Source organism: Colius striatus, chromosome 1 (genome assembly GCF_028858725.1).
Source record: "Colius striatus isolate bColStr4 chromosome 1, bColStr4.1.hap1, whole genome shotgun sequence".
Classification (NCBI taxonomy): Eukaryota; Metazoa; Chordata; class Aves; order Coliiformes; family Coliidae; genus Colius; species Colius striatus.
Window position 1 is genome coordinate 61,332,894 of NC_084759.1, and position 21,043 is coordinate 61,353,936.

The 21,043-nt window shown below is 44.3% G+C and overlaps 1 protein-coding gene across 2 annotated transcripts; it reads right to left on the reverse strand.

Moving 5' to 3' along the window:
- Positions 1-738: 738 nt before the first annotated feature.
- ATP4B (ATPase H+/K+ transporting subunit beta) lies at positions 739-8,296 on the reverse strand. 2 transcript variants are annotated; one of them, XM_010210401.1, is made up of 8 exons: positions 8,185-8,296; positions 6,357-6,485; positions 4,749-4,862; positions 3,895-4,094; positions 2,118-2,171; positions 1,382-1,393; positions 1,067-1,159; positions 739-900 (listed from the first exon to the last, which is right to left on the reverse strand). In XM_010210401.1, the coding sequence occupies exons 1-8, from the start codon at positions 8,294-8,296 to the stop codon at positions 739-741; spliced, it is 876 nt and encodes a 291-aa protein (XP_010208703.1). The 2 variants fall into 2 exon arrangements, with proteins under 2 accessions (XP_010208703.1, XP_061876549.1); XM_062020565.1 differs by lacking the exon at positions 1,382-1,393 and having other exon boundaries at positions 2,115-2,171.
- Between the last annotated feature and the right edge of the window lie 12,747 nt (positions 8,297-21,043).

Here is a 21,043-nt window from a genome sequence, read left to right on the forward strand (position 1 = left end):
TGTAATAGTTAAATGAACACAGTTCTCCTGGATGTAACTGGATGTTACAGTCTTGCTGGTCACTTTTATTAAGTTACATATATACAGGAGTTGAAAGTGGTACAATAAAATCTGTAAGCTAGAGGACAGATTTCAGGTTCTCTTGTTTTGCAGTAAATGATTTGTCAGCTAAAAACAGTCCGACTTGGCTGACTAGTACAAAAAGCCAATGCATTAACTAGGATGCAGATAATTTAATATACGTTTACAATTCATCCATCCTATACAAGAGAGATTGAGAACTGTATTACTTGCCAGTATTTCAAAATATTGATTTCTTTTTCTAGCTAATTATTTCTCAATATCCATACAGCAGTATCATACATCAATTATTTATTAGGGTTTGAAAAGTGACAGAAAACAATGTTTTGATCTTATACTTATTTTTCTTCAAAGGTGCAGCTGCTCAGTTTAGAGGGAACTTTGTTTTGCACAAGGATTTGTATGAAGGCAGCAGGGTACTGTAGCCGTGAAATATTAAGCTATGTACATAGAGACAATCCTCATCTCCTTCACAAACTCAGAGTGGTATCTTGATTTTTAGCTATGTGGGTCATCTTTCAGTAGAAAATATCTCCTCGTGCTGTAATTTGCATAAATTTATGTGGAAATCATAGTGAGAAAATAAATATGGGTGAATGTGATAACAGGTAAGTTTACTCTTCACATGTGTTTTTTCAGGAGTGTCTCTGTTGCTTCTCAGTCTTCTATTTTCAATTTAAATTCCACTTTTCCTTCATAGGGATCATGAACGTTATCAAAGGTAATTCCAGCTCCAATGATTTTGCACACTATTTTAACTTCTACGTTCCTCGTAATGTTGAGAAATTTCACAGCTACCAAAGGGTTGCTGTAGCTGGGCTAGGAGGAGGGGGGAAAAAAAGAAAAGCAATTTTACACTACTGGTTAAAAATGAAACCTTAAATTCAGCCTTCTCTCCAGTTCTTGTAAGATTGCAGAGATGCTCCGTACGTTTCATCTTCCACCAAGATAAAGAAGAAAAGTACTGAAATCCATGAGCACCCACCTGTGACTTTTTTCCATAGTAGGGGAAGTAGTGCAGGTTGAAGGTACCATTCACGGGGTAGTAGTCCACCTCCAGCGGGCGAGACTCGTCGCCCTGTGTGCAAAGAGAGGAATGTTGTCAGCTGGGCAAGAACGAGCCAGCCCTGGGCAAGTGTTTTACTGCTGCACCCTGCTACATGGTGTGTCACAAAACTAAAGGTGAGCAGTGTGTTCAGCAATGGTGTTATGTTTATTTTGAAAGAAAAATGGGACTCTCCTACTGTTACTGTTGCCAAGAGAAAAGGGCAAGGGAGTGGGGCATTGGCTTTATGATGACAGGCTGAGGGAGCTGGGGCTCTTTAGCTTGGAGAAGAGGAGACTGAGGGATGATCTCATTAATGTTTGCAAATATGTAAAAGGTGGGTGTCAGGAGGATGGAGTCAGCCTGTTCTCAGTGATGTCCAATGGTAGGACAAGGGGCAACGGGTACAAACTGGAACATAAGAGGTTCCAAAGAAACATAAGGAAAAATGTATTCACTGTGAGAGTGATGGAGCACTGTCACAGGCTGCCCAGGTGGGCTGTGGAGTCTCCTTCTCTGGTGACATTCAAAACCCACCTGGATAAGTTCCCATGTGACCTACTCTAGGTGGTCCTGCTCTGGCAGGGGAGTTGAACTAGATGGTCTTTCAAGGTCCCTTCCAGCCATTAAGATCTTGTGATTCTATGTTCATAGCAGTGTGAATTCAGTGAGTAGAGACCTGCTCAAATGTGCAGAGGACCTGAAGGAGCTACTCTGAGACCTGAACTTTGCTGCTGCGAGCTGAAAGCAAACAGCAAAGCTGCTCTGCAGCTTTGGGTGATTTGAAGTAAAGCAATCCATTTTTGTTCTTGTTCTTACAATTCTGCTGTTGCAAGAAATTGTACAGAACTGAGAATATTCTCAGTATTTGGCCAGAATGATCTGATTTCCAGAGGTACAGGGCAGGGTAATCTTTCTGGCCACAACTGCACTTGCTACCAGAGCTGCAGTGCTAGAAGTTTTTGAGATTCGGACCTCATTCACTTACCACATATGTACAGTCTACCCTTGGTGCAGTGCCATTGCCAGGGAGAAACTTGATAATCTGAAATAGAAATCACACATTTGGTCAACTTGGAGATAGTTTTGAGATAAAGATGAGCAAACAGATACAAATGAGCTTCAGAAGATGCTTAGTGTGATTCTGCATAAGACAATATGGAGCAGATATCTCATGTACGTAGGTGAACAACAATGTTGTGGCTGGATAGTTGGGAAGTAGGACTCAGCACTGGCCAGGATGAGCAGGTTGTGTGGCACATGCTGTCAGGTCCAGGTCATTTACCCACACATACCCCTGGCTCCTTCTGATGCCCAGGCAGCCAGGAAACTCTTAAAACAGCTAATTGTGTGCCAATAAAGGAAAACATCTCTCTCTGATGAGGAAAGTCTGGGGGACCGGGGACTGTTTAGTCTGAATAAGAGGAGAAAACTGAGAGGGGCCCTTATCAATACTTATAAACACCTGAAGGGTGGATGTTGAGAGGATGGGAAGAGTCTTTTGTCTGAAGGGTGGATGTTGAGAGGATGGGAAGAGTCTTTTGTCTGCAGTGCCCCAGTGACAGGACAAGGGGTAACAAGCACAAGCTTGAACACAGGAACTGCCACTGGAACAGGAGGGGAAATGTCATTCCTGTGAGGGCGAGGGAGCCCTGGCACAGGCTGCTCAGGAAGGATGTGGAGTCTCCTCTGGAGGTTTCCAGACTCACCTGGACGTGTTCCTGTGTGACCTGATCAAGGTGAACCTGCTTTAGCAGAGGGTTGGACTGGATGATCCCTAGAGGTCCCTTACCATGCTGTGACACTCTAAAAGTAAAATCTATGCTTTTAATCTTTTGCCATGTTAGAAAACATTGGCTTTGGCAGAAACCAATTCATCCCACAAAAATAGTGAGGTTGCATCCTGTAGGAGCAAAGATAAAAGGAGGTAAAGCTCTCAGGGTGCTATTCATGTGCCTTTCCCCTGCTGGGGCTGACACGCAGCCTGCTGAAGGAGGCAAATGTTCTCAGGAAAAGCCTGCATTTTACCAACCAAAATCAGGGACAGAGCTCTCACAGTTAGATCTGGCACAAATTCTTGAAAGTGACTTCGTCACTTTGTCCATCAGGAAGTGAAGGAGAATTGAGCTCTTCATTTTCTACTGAAATTGAACTAGAAGGCTCAGAATTTTACCTGAAAGCAAAAATAAAATGTTTACGCCTTTATCTACATCCTGAAAAAATTAAAGGAAGCATAGAAGATACTCTTTTTCCTCTCAAAAAAACCATGTGTTGATGGTTTTCACTGAAAAGAAAATATCTACCAGATCTGAATTTCGTTTTTATAGGTTCTGCTAAAGATTTTCATTGCAGCATGGAGAAATAAGGTGTGCAAGTATCTCTGGAATCACTTTGATTCCTGTCACATCCCAACACCTCAGCTGAAGGCACAGGATCGCAGCATTGCAGAATGAAACTGTTTTACATGCTAGTTAGTTGGATGAGAGCACTACAGAGACAACATCACCACTAAATGAAAGCCAAAGCTTTAGAGAGTCAGTTCAGGGATTGATTTGCCCTCCATTGCTTTCCTAGGGATGTTGCGACCAAGTCTCCCTGAGCTCTTTGAAGGTCTAATAGGAAAAGCACGTGAATTTTTCTTCCCAGTATAGAGTAAGAGTTTAGAGCCCATGCCAGCAGATGATACAACAGCTCCCCAACAGAGACTTGAGCTATCAGGGATTTCTTGTTGAATTCTTTCCTGCTCAGCACCTTAAGCTTGTACTTACCCTGTTCATTTTTACAATAAAACAGGGTTTTCCTTCTGGAAATCCAAAAGTCGGATCTGTGATGCCAGAGCAGTTTTTCAGCATATCTGAGGTAAATTTGCAGGATAGTTTTGTTTTATTTGGGCCATCAAAGGTGTCTTGGAAGAAGTACTTGTCACCGGTGCAGTTGATGTTCAGATGCTGAGCAGCTGGCGTATATGCTAGATGTACAAAGGAAGGAATAGTATCAGGCTGGAGGTTATATCATGGGAGACCGTACTTCAGGTAAAGTGGGGATTAGATGGAATGAGCACAAAAAAAAGAGGTTAATTTGACCTCAGACTGGCAATTTGTGTTGATAGCTCCATATAAAGTAATTTTCAAATATATTTTGTCTCAATATATACACGAGAAACACAGAAACATGCTATTAAGGCTCAGAAGGAATATAAATGCATTAAGATACTCTCTGATGACACTATGCAATGACTTCACAAGGCTTACAATAACACTTTGATATTTGTGGTCACGGACAGTGTTAGATTAATTTAGATGAGACTAGTTTTGAAAGCCTTTTTTCCTCTCTCTTCCTTCAAACATTCTATTGGCCTATTTTCTTAAGGCTTTTTAGGATTAAGCAAAGTAAAAGCTCTGAAGCAGGGCCTCATTTTAATAGATCTATTTACTTATGTTTGATTTATAGATTCATGAGGTGGATGCCCATCCCTTTGAGAAGGCGCATTTTCCACGCAAAACCTGTGATTTCAGAAGGACAAATAGAAAATGGAAACACTGGCTTAAGGTCCTCAGACCTAATAAGGGAGATGTGACAGCATATTTCTTCAACATTCTGCAGGAAACCTGCTTTTTTTTACCTGTCAGAAAAGTCCGAAGAGTTGTCACTAAACCTTCCCAGGTTTTGTTGTCGGATGCATTGTAATAAATTTGTAATCCTCTGTCACCATAAACGTCAGGTCGTAATGTTACACCTTTGTGGGGGGGAAAAAAAAGGGAAGGCAAAGCAGAGGAGAGGTGCCAGACACAATTGGTTTATTTTAAGATGGCAATAGTAACTATACTGTATCAAGACTCTATTGTAGGCCTCAGAGATCCCCAAGCTTTGCTGGGGAGGATTTAACCACATACAGAAACCATCTTGGCTGTGAGTTGTTGAAGTAATGCCCTAAAGCTTCTGCTTTTGCTAAATTCTTGTCTCTTCATGTATATGCATGCTATTATCAGAGCAGCTTGGAAAATTATTCCAGCAATTGCTCTGGATTTCCCCAGGAAACATTAACCAAAGCAGTTACAATAGTCACTACAGGCTGAAGAAACAGATCGTACTACAGTGTGAGAAACACCTTTGGAAAAGCCACACTTTGCATTTTACAGGAATTATTTTGCCAGTAATCACTGAACTTAATATTAGGAGGGGAAACTTCAAAACACAGCAACAGCTGCCAGAATAACTTTTAGGGCTACAGCTTCAGAAAGTTACCTTTTTCCCTCCCCATTGCAGAAACAAGCCATTAAGGGGGTGAAGTTTCAGTAGTGTGCACTGAGGATCTCTCACAGATGATCTCCTCACTTCATGTCCTACAAATCTTTATTCCCAATCCAACATGTCTTTGTGTTATTTTTACTTGCTTGGCCCCTTGCACAGCACATCCTGCTGGGAAGGGATTCCTGCTCTCCCAGGCAATTTCCGTGCTGCTGGCTGCCCTCTTTTTAGGATGAGAGGAAATATCCCCAGATTGGACCAGGAGAGGTTTAGATTGGAGATGAGGAAGAATTTTTTCAAGGTGAGGGTTGTTAGACACTGGCTTAGGCTGCCCAAGGAGATGGTGAAGCCATTTTCCCTGGAGATGTTTAAAAGCTGTGTAGATGAGGTGCTGAGGGATATAGTTTAGTGATGGGCTTGGCAGTATGAGGTTAGTGGTTGGACTCGATGATCTTAAAGGTCTTTTCCAAACAGGATTCTAAGCAAGGAAATACCCACCTCAGGCTGCTCACCTCAGCACCCCTCCCTTCAGTCTTGCTGGGCACCCCAAAACCCTCCAGGGTGCTTGGTAGGGCTGGAACAGAAACCAGGGTTTCCCCAGGGGCTGACCCCTGCCCATGGGGAGAGAATATGACCTGCAGCCCAGGAAAGGTGTCTGCACTTGCAGGTGACAGCTACAGGCAGACACTCATCGTCTCAATAGAGTGATGAAATAAATGAATGTATACATTCATTTATATCACATTATATATCTGTTCATTAATATATCAATACAGACTATATTAATGTAAAACATATTAATGAATAAAGTAAATTAATGCACCAAATATTTTTTAAGTGTTTTCAGGTGAAGGTTAACTTGTGCAGGGATAGTTTAGGTAGAATTGACCTAATTTATTCCACATTTGTCTCCCATCCCATTCAAGCTCTGTGGGCATTTAACTCTCCCTCCAGGCAGCAGCAGGTCAGACTGTGGCACTACCTGGGGATTTCAGCTGGTCTTGATAATCCGGCTCGTAGGGATTCACCGTCCTCATCAAAGAATATATAGAGAGTGCGAACAGGCCTGACATCACCACGTAGAAAGCCAGGTAGTATAGGCTGATCCACACTGGGGAAAAAAAAAGGAGGGGAAAATCTCATTTCTCAAGCAAGGTGAAGCAGTGATCCCTCCATGGCAGGGACCGTCCTCGTTCTGGCAGTATCATCTGTCCTCCTTTCCACCCTTGGCCCAAGGGAGGTTTTCCCTGTGAAGGGACAGGTGTTTTGGAACTTTGCACTCTAAAGAATATTCTTCTAGACAAATTTGTAAATTTGTTGTTTTACAAGGATTTTTGAAATAGTTTGTGCATAGCTCATACTACTTAAAACATTGTATGGCTTCCTGAAGTAACTTCACATCTTTAAGCCATTTATCTACTTATTACACGTGGACTAAAGCAACACAACCAAAGTGTTTCTTTGACAAAAACAAGTTGCTCCTTGTCTTATTTGGATGCCAGATGTCAATATTTCATCTGTGTTGATTTTAGACCCGTATCACTTCTGTGCTTTCTACAGCTGATATAATCTTCAGGAAAATGTGTCCTTTTGCTATTTTATTCTGGGGTGAGATGCAGAATAACATCATGTTTCTGTCTGTATGTGCACGATGTGTCTTAAGTGTGGCTGATGCCCCACAAGCAGACAGTGGTTAATTGGGGGGGATGTAAAAAAACACTCCCTGTGATCATCAGCACCTCGTAGCACCTTCTTTTCTCCAAACCAGAAAGGTTCACATTTTGCCTTTACTTTCTATAACATTCTGGTTTTAAGATTGGCCAATAAGCTACACTCCTAGGCTTCACGGCAGACAAAAAGTCACCTGGAAACTTACAGCTACTTTTATGGTCTGTGGGAAGAGCAGGGTCTTCCTTAGGAGTGGTCAGGGCTGCCCTTCTCGGAATGTCAATCGATCAGAAAATATATCATTGTTGTTGACACAAGTTTGGCTATGGGCAGGGAGACTCAGCAGAAATATTCACTAGCATGCAGTGACAAGAGACAAAATCTACTAAGCAGGCAATAATTCAGAAAAGAATTTCAGAAAAGCAGAATTCCAGAGAACTGGATGACACTCACTAATTAAGCAAACTTCTCCATATACCAGAACCCCCTTTAGTCAGCAATATCAGAAACGTACAGTAACCATCACCCTTAGCTATTAGTAAGTTAACTGTTAATGTGTTAAATTTTGGTTTTTTGAAGTATATCATGGAATCACAGAATCATAGAATGGTAGGGGTTGGAAGAGACCTTTAGAGATCATCCAGTCCAACCACCCCTGCAGAAGCAGGTTCACCTAGATCAGGTCACACAGGAACACATCCAGGAGGGTCTTGAAGACCTCCAAGGAAGGAGACTCCACACTCTCCCTGGGCAGCCTGTGCCAGGGCTCCCTCACCTCAACAGTGAAATAGTTTCTTCTTACATTGAAATGGAACTTTTTGTGTTCTGGCTTCATCCCATTACTCCTTGTCCTGTCACTAGATTTAGAGAAAAAAATGATAACCCAACCTCCTGCAGACACCATTCAAATATTTGTAAAACAGTGTTACATTTGAAGGAACTGCTTGGATCAATGTTTTGATCTAATTAATTCAGCTAATAGGGCCACTGTAAAAGTAGCTCAGAGGGATATATGAGAACTGATGTCTGTAACAATTCAACACATCTACCACCATATTGTGTCCCATCCATTAGGATTGCCCCACACCCAAAGTTTTTAAGCACACCAGAAGGAAGAAGCATGCTTGCATGTGAAAACCTACCCCAGTTAATTAAGGTCCTTCCCATGAAGAGCCTTGTTTCTGGATTCCAGACAAAACGACGGAAATTTTCCATCCGTTCGCTGCAGGTCTTTTTTTCATTTAAAGTTGCCATTTTCTCACAAAATTTCCCCAAAACACGTCCTTCTCTGAAACTAAGAAATTCAACTGGTGCCCAAACAGTCACCCAAGAAAAACACTTTGGTTTTTATACCCTTTACTGTGCTGAAGGTCACCGAGATTACTTCCTATACCAATGAAAACCCCTGCTCACCATTATCAACCTGCAGCAGATACAGTTCTTTATAAAGCCTGCTGATAATGCTGATGTGGAGGCTGGCAGTGAGAAAAAGTTAGCTCCTATCAAATGCCCTTCTCCTTTCTCTTGACTGCCCTAGCAGATTGGCAGAATTACGCATTTTGCCAAGTGCCCCTAGGATTTGGACTTAGTGTGATAGTGGTTATCAGAGCAGATAAGCAAAGGAGAATTCCTTTTCTCTTTTCTTTTCTTTTCTTTTCTTTTCTTTTCTTTTCTTTTCTTTTCTTTTCTTTTCTTTTCTTTTCTTTTCTTTTCTTTTCTTTTCTTTTCTTTTCTTTTCTTTTCTTTTCTTTTCTTTTCTTTTCTCTTCTCTTCTCTTCTCTTCTCTTCTCTTCTCTTCTCTTCTCTTCTCTTCTCTTCTCTTCTCTTCTCTTCCCTTACCTTTTCTTCCCTTCCCTTCCCTTCCCTTCCCTTCCCTTCCCTTCCCTTCCCTTCCCTTCCCTTCCCTTCCCTTCCCTTCCCTTCCCTTCCCTTCCCTTCCCTTCCCTTCCCTTCCCTTCCCTTCCCTTCCCTTCCCTTCCCTTCCCTTCCCTTCCCTTTTTCCTTCCCTTCCCAGAGTGTTTGCCATGTCGTGCAGCTGGGGAAATCAAGACTAATGTCTCTTTTCTGTGGGAAATTTAGCTGACCTCTTTTAGGTGACCTCTGATGATGCTAACTCAGCTTCAGAGTATGTGCAATAAAAGTTTTGACCTGCAGAGCAGAGAACTTACAGACAGGCAGCCCAGGGAAGGTGTGAGGTCTCCTCTGGAGGTTTTCAAAACCCACCTGGACACGTTCCTGTGTGACCTGATTGAGGTGAACTTGCTTTAGCAAAGGAGTTGGACTGGATGATCTCTGGAGGGCCTTTCCAAACTCTACCATACTGTGATTCTGTGATTTAACTATCTTTCTGTCTGCTTTGAACCAAAGGCTCCGATGTGTTCAGAAGCAGATGTCCAACCCTGAGCTCACTCTGTGCACAGAGGAGCAATTCTCAACAGTGTTCCCCAGCAGCCTCCTACAGACAAAAAGCAAAGGCCACAAGGCAAATGGCAGAGCTGATAGGCTCCCTAAATACCCCTGCTGCAAGGGAAGCTGGAATTTTAGAAAGCCTCTCCAGGCTTGTCAGTGTCCTTGCTACTTGTCCAAGTTGTTTTCTAATGCTCTTAGTCTCTTTTTGAACCCCAGTAATTTCAAACCCCAAAACTGCCCAGTGAATTCGACAGGGCCAGGGTTTCTTCCCTTTTAACTAATTATATTGGTGTGTAGTGCCTTTCACTCACTTCATAGGACACATGGTGGGGGCAAAGTCTTTTAAATGAGTGTGAAGATAAAGTTAACTGAGAGATTTTGAGTTATTTGGAAGAGAGTAGACTGAGTTGTTAGACATTGGCACAGGCTGCCAAGGGAGTCACCATTCCTGGAGATACTGAAAAGATGAGTCAATGAGGTGCTGAAGGACATGGTTTAGTGGTAGACATGGCAGTGCTGGGTTAATGATTGGGACTCGATGGTCTTAAAGGTCTTTTCCAACCAAAACGACTCTGTGGTTCTACGATTCTATGACACTGAGATGGCTGTAACTGAGCCTGACATCTGGAGTCATGTGGCAGGGTTAGTCTGTCAGCTAAATAACACTGAGTTTCTGAACACAGAGATTCATTGTGCTTTTCTGCCTCAGATCAGACAGCAGAATAGTTGAGTGCAATTGCCACCAGTTTGGGTTGTTTTAACTTGTTTTCAGGTGATGAAACAGGACACAGGCCAAGTATATGATAAATAAGATTAACAGACGTTTCACTGATTTGTGTTTCCCACAGAAAGGAGATGAGGATGAACATAAAGATACCTTCAGCCATTGCACCATGAGCTGGCTGATATTAAGGACAAACATGGGTTTTTAAAAGAAGTTAAAATAAATCATAGAGATTGGGCAGTAACCTGGAGATGTGGAAAATGAAACAGATGCCCAGATGTTAAAAGACTTGGGGAGGCTCCCATGTATCAGTTTCACAAATGGGAACAGAGGTGTGAGGGGGAAACCAGGGAGGGATGTAGCAGGTCTTCAGTGGGACTTTTTCTGGGTTGTGCAGGAGCCCTTTGGGTGAATCTGATGGAGAGGAGCAACTGGACACGGTGAGCTGTGGAGTTAGAGGCTTTCTGAAGGAGGAGCGCTTTGTGCACTGCACTGTAGAAATCAGTAGAGTGCAAATGTCCGCTCAGGGGGCAAAATGCAGCCTCTCAAAACTTAGGAGTTTGTTCTGTAACACAACTGAGGACAAAGATTTCATCTTCTCTCTGATATTATATCCCCCCTGTTCCCATCGATCACTGGCTGGGGAACCTAAAAGTCTGCTGAGTTCAGCAGCACTCATCCAGGGCTGCAGAGAACAAAGGAAAACCTGTGTAAAAACTGTAAAACAAGGAAGCCAGAGCCACATGCAGATGGGCAAGAAAGGCACGGGGCAGCTCGATGAGACAGCGTGGGCAATGAGAGAGAAGCACCTTTGGGCACTTTCATCCCAATTGAGTCAAATAAGTTTCTCAGGTTTTGTGTGTTACAGAACAGGCAGGAAAATGATGGTTGAAGGAAAGGAAAGCCAGAGTTCAAATAGACGGGGAAGGGCAGATTTCAAACAGACAGGGAAGGCCTGACTGCTTTCAATGCTGCCTGTAACCTGTACATAACCTGCTAACCCAGATTCAACGGTGACAGCTCTATTAGGCAAGAGTAAGGAAGGGAAATGATTCAAGTTGATGATTTAAATTAAATTTCCTTATTTCTAAACTGGGGTTAGTAAAGTTCAGTGAAAACTGGAAATGCATGTACACCAGGTTAACAGCAGTGTCTACAGTAAAAGGTAAGAATAAAGCAGAACAATATTATGGCTGAAAATCTGTTCTGACTAGAAGGTCTAAAAATATGAATTAGAGAATAATAGAATCATAGAATGGTAGGGGTTGGAAGGGACCTTTAGAGATCATCTAGTCCAACCCCCCTGCAGAAGCAGGTTCACCTAGATCAGGTCACGTAGGAACATGTCCAGGCGGGTCTTGAAGACCTTCAAGGAAGGAGACTCCACACCCTCCCTGGGCAGCCTGTGCCAGGGCTCCCTCACCTCAACAGTGAAATAGTTTTTTCTTATGTTTAAGTGGAACTTTTTGTGTTCCAGCTTCATCCCATTACCCCCTGTCCTGTTGCTAGCTACTGTAGTAAAAAGGGATGTCCCAACCTCCTGACACCCACCCTTTAGATATTTATAAATGTTAATAAGATCTCCCCTCAATCTCCTCTTCTCCAGAATAAACAGCCTCAGTTCCTGCAGCCTTTCCTCGTATGAAAGATGTTCCATTCCCCTGATCATCTTGGTGGCCTTGCAATGGACTCTCTCCAGCAGTTCCCTGTCCCTCTTGAGCTGAGGAGCCCAGAACTGGACACAGGACTCCAGATGAGGCCTCACCAGGGCAGAGTAGAGGGGGAGAAGAACTTCCCTCAATCTGCTGGCCACACTCTTTTGATGCATCCCAGGATGCCATTGGCCTTCTTGGCCATGAGAGCACATTGCTGGCTCATGGTTAGTTTATTATCAACCAGGACTCCCAGGTCTCTCTTCATCAGAGACTCCCAGAGCTGCTCTCCAGCAGTTCGACCCCCAGTCTGTACTGGTGCATGGTGTTGTTCCTTCCCAGGTGCAGGACTCTGCACTTGTCCTTGTTGAATCTCATGAGATTCCTCTCTGCCCAACTCTCAAGCCAGTCAATATCCCACTGTATGGCAGCACAGCCTTCTGGGGAAACATAAATAGAATTAGTAAAATGTTATTATATTCTTATTGTGTAATAAGCCATGTACAGAATTGCAACTGATGAAAGAATCAAATACATAAATATATCGGAATGACTCAATTACAAAAAATGTGTTTACATAAAGACCAGAAGAAAAACAAAGTCACGTAACATTGGATGTTTATATTAAGGTGGTTTTTCTCTCAGATTTCTCCTCCAGTAGTGGAAATTGTTAATGAAAATATCAGATATTTGTCAGTGAAAATGGAAGCTGTCAGTATTTGGAGAATGATGCATCTGTAGGTCTGAGCTGAGAAACTTGCAGTTGAATGAAGAAATCACCGGGAGTTTTGAGCCAGCATCAAATTTAACGACAAGATTTGCTTGTGGAAGTGGTGCTTGTGAGCAGGAGATTTCTATTTAACACAAGATGGAAAACTGCAGAAGCAATTTGCATTAAAAGCTGCATTTCACTTGCATGATTCCTAAATATACTAGATGACCTTTCGAGATTTCTTCCAACCTTTAAGATCCTGTGATTCTGTGAAATGGGATTGGTTAGAAAATAAGTAACTACTCATTAACTACTCAGTTCCTCTTAGAAGCTATTTGTAAGCCCATGAAAGACAAGTAAGTGGTTGGGATTTACTAAGGAGGCACTGTGCCCACTAGCCTGGTTATTTTCTCTTGTTAGATGAGGAGGCTGGTGAGCAAAGGTGGAGGGAAGGAAGGACCAGGGGGATGGATGGAAGCTGAGCAGCCAGAACTGCAGTACAGGGCTGAGGAGGTGGACATCCAGCTGTGCCCTAGAACTGGTGCCAGGGCTGTTTAATATCTTAATTAACCATGGACAGCATGGAGTGGTTGGTGGTTGATGCACTGGAGGGCAGGGCTGCTGTTCAGAGAGATATCAGCCAGTTGCAGAAGGGCGCTCCAGACCCTCCTGAGCTTAGCAAGGGCAAAGGCAGAGTCTGCACCTGGGACAGGACAGCCCCATGGCAAGTTGAACATAAGTTAGTAGTGCACCCTTGCAGCAAGTAAAGCAAAACATGTACTAGGTAGCATGAAGAGTGCAGCTGAGAGGCTGAACAACGTAGTTATTCCCCTTCATGCAGGCTCACCAGGCTACATCTGGAGCTCTGTGTCCAGGGCTTACTTAGCAGGAGGCAAAGGCTGCAGAGAGATCCTGCTGCTGTCTTTAGTGGACTGACGGGAGATTATAGGGTCAAAGTCTTCTGTGAGGAGCACAGCAAAAGGACATGAGGCAACAAACATGGGTGGCAGTGTAGCAAACTCCATCAAGCTTGAAGGAGAAAGAGTGGTCACTGCAGGAACAGGAGCCCTGAGAGGTGGTGCAGCTTCCATCCTTGAAGATACTAAAAGGTCAGGTGGGTGCAACTCTGCCCAGCCTGCTGTACCTTTGGGATACCAAAGATCCCTTCCTACACAGACCATCCCGTGCATCTATGATCCTAATCTACTTTTAGTTGGCAGGATGTGAAGCAGAAAAGGACCCCTAACACTGAAAACCTGTAATAGTGTTGTTATACGGCAACACTTTGCATTTCTGTAATTGTCACTTCCAGGTCTGTTGCTGGGATTCATGAAAACAAGCATATGCTGTGCTGTCTCCCGTGTCAGGGGACAGACAGCCTGATGCTGGAGGTCTTAGAGCCCAGGTGGGAAAGGATGGAGAGCCCCTGCAACAGTCCCAAGCAGCAATGCTCCTCCCTCCCTGAGAGCTCTTGCATCTCACCAACCCAGCACAGCAGCAGCTGTTGAACTCTGTGTTGTGCCCGTTGAACCTCATCAATCACAGATGTACGACCACCAAAGCCCACACAGGTGTCGTTCTCCTTCCCTCCCCATTCAGAGCTGCTGGTAGACTGTGGGGAAGAGTTGTTTTTCTGTCCGTGGTTTGTGGCTCCAGAGGGCTCTGTGTGAATGTCTTCCAGCTGCCTCGGGAGAAGTAATGCAGAAGAGCATGTTCCATGGGCATGTGTTCCCTGAACAGGGATCTGCATCTCTGCTGAAAAGTGCTTAGAAAAATCCACAGCAGGGTTTCCTCAGCAGGCACCACAGGTCCCTGCCTGGCCAGGGACCACATCCCATGACCCAGGACAGGTCAGAAGAGATGCTTAAACTTAACCCTTGTTATGATGTGACAGCAGAGGCCAACCCAGCCTGATGCTGAACTGAACCAGAATGGAATGGTTTAAAATGTCAGGTATTTTTTTATTCCTTGTATATTTTGAACATTCCAATCTCTCCTTCTGTCAGGTCTGGTTAAAGGTTGCTGACAGCCTCACAGTCTCCCCATTGCTGCTGCCAAAGGAGCTGCTCTCCTGCTTCTGCCTTCTCTCTCCATCCTCTCCATCTTTTTACTCCACTCTCAGCTCCTCCTGCTTCAGCAGGCAGCTTCAGGGAGGTGAGCTTGCCAGGGTGACTGTGCATGTGTCTCCTTGCTTGTGTGCATGCAGGCATGAGACAGTCATTTGCAATCACAGCTCTTCTTCCATACCCACAGTGATTCACTGAATCCAGATACTCTGGTGAAGACTGAATAAATTTCAATGTGTTGTGAAACATTCTTCTGAAAAGTGATGCTGACTTTGTAAAGCTTCTCTTTCTGGTTGTGCTGTGGGTGAGGGCAAGACTCAAAACTCTTTTCAAGCAAGGAGTGCCTTGGTGGAAGGAAATCACAAAATCACACTTTTTTTTTTCCTGTGCCACCTTGGCTTTGAAATTGAAAAGTATCATTTTTCCAGATTAATGTTTATTAAACAGCTTATCTTAAAAAAAACCTGCTTTCCTTGTCTGACCATGCAGGGCTGCCCATCAGCATCCATGCTGGTCCCTCTGCTGTACCAACCCTTCAGCACAGAGCCTTTTGTTGTGTTTAATGTACCCAAAGCTACTCGAAAGGCGACGGGCAAATTTGCTTTCCCTGGCTGGTGTTTAATGCCTGCACAACTGACCTTGGGCTGGCCACCGAAGGGAAGGACAACCAAAGAGGAAGGTTGTGCAGGAGCATGGGGGTGGTAAGAGGAGGAGAGGAGACCATGACCCAGCTTCCACCCCGGGGCTGGCAAGCTGTGCTAGCACCAGTTTTGAGGGGAGCCTGGGACACTCTCCCACGCAGCGCTGGAATGGTGGTGGCCAGGCCTAGGCAGGCTCTGTGCATTTTAACTCTCTGGCTGACATAGGTGTGAGCAAAGCAGAGCCCTGCCTCAGGAAGGCCTAGACTCCAAAGAAAGAATGGAGAATGTGTTTGGGAGAGCTGCACAGCTGCAATTGGAGGTAGCTGAACTTGTATGTACAAAGAGGGAGGTAAAGCTTAAGTAACAAGCGTGAAGACCTCTTCTGGAGCACTGTGCCTTAAAGGTTGGAGACAGCCAAAGAAGTTATCACTTGGAGGTGTTAGCCCAGGCATTCCTTAGTGCTGGCTAAGCCTGCTTCAGGCAGAGCTACTCAACGCTGTACCTACTAGACTTGCTTTAGATTTGCCCAGCACCCAGTGAGAGCTGCCTGTCAATGTCAATAAAACATTAACTTTGTTCACTCATGATAACGGCACCAACTCCTCCCTCCCGTGGAGGCTGCATGGGAGGTGGTGGCTGCAGGGGAAGTGCCGAGAGAACAGGTCAGAGCCTGCTGCCTCACTGGAGCAAGGCCAGCACCATGATGAGGGGTCAGCCTGCGGCTTTTGGATTACTCTGTTGCACTGCCTCTCTGAGCACCCTCATTTCAGCCCAGCTCCCCAGCAGAACTGTGTGGTATGAGCTGCCTCGGGGCTTCCCCAGAGAGCAGGAGGAAAACCCACCCTGGTGTAGCAGGACATGGAGAGGGCCCCCTTGGGCTCCCTCCCTGCTGCACCAGGGGGTTGCTGATGGGGTCATAGGTTAGGGATGACATTTGAAGTGCATCTCCTGAGGGAGAAATGAGGTGTTTAAGCCTTTTGCTTCAGCCTGTGGCTGTCTTCATGGCCTCTCTCATGGCAATGGTAAAGAAAATCGTCTGCAAATGTCTGAAGTCTAAAATTCAGAATGTAAGAGAACACATCAGAAATCGATGCCAGCACCAAAGACCGTGGAGCATGGTGAGGGGATGCTTTTCACATCCAGGGGTGTGTTTCTTTAGTATTTTTTTTAAATTGGTTTTAGCTCTGTTTTAGCAATCTTTCTCATTTGCTTCTCTCCTATGTTTCACAGGTTGACAAGAGAAAACGTGCTGGCACCTTTCAGACTTGGGGAACACAGTTATTCCGTGTTTGACAATAAAGATATCGGATCTTCAGCTTGAACAATTCAATGGAAGAAAATAGTGAAAACATCTTGAACTGAATTGATATTCCCACTGTTTCCAGCCTCAGGGCAGGTGATAAGAGGAAGCAGGGAGTCTGACAAAAGCTCATCGCTGGGCTTACAATAGCACAGAATGATCAGGGCTGTGGAAAAGACAAAATAGCCTCTCTTCAGGGCTGACCTACCACTCACCCTTGCTCTCCAGAAGGAGCTTGGCTGGTCTCTGCTTTTCTGTCCTGCTCCTGTTTGTCCAAGGGCTGCTGACCGCACTAGGAACCCAGCCAGCTGCCTGCATATCTCCTCTGCCTCCTTAGAAACTAAAGGAAAATTGTTGCTATGAAAACACGCTGAGCCAAATGCAAAAATAAACCTAGCAAAACCCAGTGATGTTCCTTTCAGACATGGTTGAGTGTCAAAGCCTGCTGTTGTGGGGGCAACATGGCCTCTTTTGGATGATGATGAGTAATGAGGTCCTTAGGAGTGTTAAACATCCCATGAAGCATCTCCAGCTGTTCTGGCTTCATCAACTTTTACCAAAGGGATTTCTCCATCTGCACAGACTATCACAGGCCATAGAATTTCATACAGCTTTGCAAGGAAATAAGCCATACACCCAGCCAAATGCCAGCTGCAAAGCTGCACCCTGGCTCTCCTTACACTCAAGATCTTGTTCATGGGCAAAAAGTATGCTCATCAAGTAAAGCCAAGAATTTTTGTTAGTGTAATTGACATCTTAGAGTCTAACCACCATTGCTCTAAATCTAGCTGTTGCAGGGATGAATGCAGTGAACATTGTACACACACTTTTTGGCTTCTAACTCCTTTTTCTGATGTTATGCTCCTCCTTCACTGGCTCCTTGGGGTCCTGAGGTTGGTAGTGTCTTGCTGATTGGTCTGGTAGTAGGGATTATAGAGAGTCATGAGCATCTGAACTCCTGCACCAGGAACAAAGTGGTGTCTATGTGAAATGCTTCTTTGGCCTCACTTAAGGAATCACATGGGGCCGTTTCTGTTTGTACCTTATTCTTTCTTCACTGGTCTACAGTTTCACATTGCACCTGCATTTGCTCTGCATGGTGCGTGCTGTCCTTGTTGTTACCAGATATTCTACCCTTTTAGGCCTGGTTCCTCTGCTCACAAGTACCTTCTTCCCACCCCTAGGCCATGTGTCCTCACCTGCCCCTCCAAGAGCTGTTAACAGCTGGGGGAGGGAGTGGTGCTGGGGAGGCGGGGGATGTCTCTCCATATGAAACTATCATAGAATGGTAGGGGTTGGAAGGGACCTTTAGAGATCGTCCAGTCCAACCCCCCTGCAGAAGCAGGGTCACCTAGATCAGGTCACATAGGAACATGTCCAGGTGGGTCTTGAAGACCTCCACGGAAGGAGACTCCACAACCCCTCTGGGCAGCCTGTGCCAGGGCTCCCTCACCTCAACAGTGAAATAGTTTCTTCTTATATTTAAATGGAACTTTTTGTGTTCAAGCTTCATCCCATGACTATATGGCTACTATGGCTATATAATACAAAGATAAAACACAAGTAAAGCAAACGTGGCCAAGGCCACCTAGTCCAATAGAAAAGCGGCTGTATATAAATAAAACTAAACCAAGTAACCCAGAGTTGACAGCAACTATGGTCAAGAGAAGCCCAGACTCAGCACACCTGACAGACCTCACTCCTGAGACTCAATGCCAAGCCTGTGGCTGGCCAGTGGTGATGGTAGCCTTGTACCAGGCACACTCTGTCTCTCCAAGGCAGCCCAGAGAAATCCTATCATATTTAAATTACAGTAGGCTAAGCCTTTAAATCTTTACATGTGTGCTGGTATGGGCTTCTCCTTAACTCTGGCCTCACCATGGCTGTAGTGGGACTGCTATCTTGCAAGGTATTGGTTCCCCTCACCTTTCTCTCCTTCAAACATTGTTCAGGTACTGCTTTGCCATGCTATTAACGATTTATTGACTCTTCAATCTTACTTCCTGAGCCAGTTCTCCTACATCTTGTTCCTGCTGTTTTCCTTTGAACTTTTCACAGCTTGTCAGCTTCTTGGGGATAATAAGGTGTCCAGAATGGGATGGTATTCAAGGTGTGGCCTCACCAATCATGAGCCCACTGAAATCAATGGCAACATGCCCACTGACTTAAATTTATTTGGGAATCTGGCCCAAAGAGAAGAATACTGCTTTTCAGCTTGGTAACATGATGTCTCAGCATTAGCCACTCAAAATTACTTTAGGCTTTTATATTTATTTGCTTTGTTTTGTTTTCACATAGCCCTGTCAAGTGGCAAATTTGCAGATTGCAAATTTGAATCTCCATCTAATTCAGCAAGTTCTCCAAACTGCTCTGAGTGCTGCTTCTTCTCACAGTCCTTCCTGCCATCAATTTTTCACCATTCACATACTTGTCCTCTGGTTTAGTGTCTTGTACTTTACCACACTGAAATGATGTTATTTTATGCCCCAGTTTCTAATCCTGACAGCGCTCCACTTTTGTTGCCAAAGCACCCCACAGACAGGCTGATCCTCTCGCTTGCATCAGTGGCAGATATGTGCTGGTTCCCAACTTTTAATGGAGATGAAAAAGTAAGACCAGCAGAGACTGGGTCTTAATTTTAACATGTCTTGCTTAGCTCTTCTCCAAACATGTCCAAAGAGCCCCATTTTTAAAGGACACACAGCTCAATTCCTGCATCTGATTTTGAGAGCAAGGGTAAGGTACTTTGACATTTGTTTACCTGCTAAGGACAAGAGATTGGGAAAACTGCATGTAACAGCACTCAAGCAACACCTGCCACCATGCTGACACATTGCTGCCTTGTTCTGGTGCAGCAGGTCTCTTCACTACAAATTGCATCCTTCCAATTCATGACTGCACTCTTCACCCAGCCTCTGTTAGGTAATTAACGACATTATTCAATAAAACAGTCGGTAACTCACATAGTGCATTACCAGTGATGTAATGGGAAGGAGGTAATGGAGTACCATTTCATCACTAAACCTATAGTGTATTTTTAGGAAGAAAAATTCCTTCATTCAAGATATACCCTCCTACTTTAGAGGAAAGCATGGATAAGTACAGATAGCTGTTGAAACTCCTCTTTGGGAATAGGTTTTCTAACGCTTATGAATTCGCCTAATGGTTATTTCACCTAGACCTTGTTATCAAAGTTACATTGGAGAAATGCTAAGTGAAATGATTTAAAACCTTACCTAAATCATGATATGCCAAGTGTACCACCAAGTGTACCTCCTAGGCAAAGCAAGAAATGAGAGTGCTCTGGCATTTTCTGGCACTTGAATCACTGTGAACTGGTAGGCATTTAGAAGCTGATTGTGTAATACTTCTTCTAGCCTCACTGAAGTGAGACTGGATGATTTCCACAGATCCTTCCTTTCTCTCTTTAAACAAAGGTGGTGTATTTACCTGACCTTGAGGCCCTGGACAGGAGGCTGATCTTTGACAAGATTTTCAGAGAAAGCTTTGGCTACTTGTTGAGTTGCTCTGCTTTTGACCAGCTGGAAATCACTTTGTTTATCTACACATTCTTTAACTTGATCTCACTTTTTTCTGGCTTGCACACAGTCTTGGCTTTGTCTGATACTGAGTTGCTGCTCTCTGCCAACTCCTGCATGAACTTCCCCCAGCTAAGGGGTGAATCAATGTGCAGTTTGCCCTTCCCTCCCAGCCACAGCAGACGAAGGATGCCATCTGGTATCAGCCAAAGTGGACATCTCCCAACTATAGCAGGGCTCTGCCAGACCTAGGTGATGAGATGATTATTTTCTTTATCACATCTTTGGAGCTGGGTCCTCAGCGACCACTGAAGACTTCTGCCCTGACCAACTGAGGTAAGGATCAGCCACCTGAAATTGCCTGGAGGCATCAGGGTTTGTCTGCACATGGTAGGTCTAGGCAGCCCTTGGATGTGCTGGTTTGGATATCAACTCTGCCTCAGACCTGGCAGGGAAAGGTCAGCCTCAATTGGGTGAGAAATCAATACTGGGTGGAAAGTGGCATCTCAAGCTGTGGATGTTAAAATACCATTGGGGAGACCTGCTTTTACAGATGCTCCTCATACTCACTGACAATTTCCCTCAAGTATACATGACTTTGCTGTCAGTCTGAGTAATATGGTGTATATTTATTTCTATAGATATATATGAAAATATAAATAGAATAAAGGCATTTTTCCCCCAGACTGATAGGAGGATAGAAGGGCATCTAGAAAGTGTAGAATTATCTTCCAGTGTACCCACTGCTAAGTCTTCAGCAGTTAACAAACTCACTTTAGCATGCAGATGTCCTTTTACAGCTCCCTGTCCCTCTGAAGCTGCTCAGCCTCCTCCTGGCCTTTTTATGACAACAGACTGTCACTCTTTTAATTGATGTGGCTCCTTTCACTGCATAGATACATGTTTGTGCCAAAAATGTATTCTGAGCTATTGAAAAGTGTGATGTGATAGTGCTATG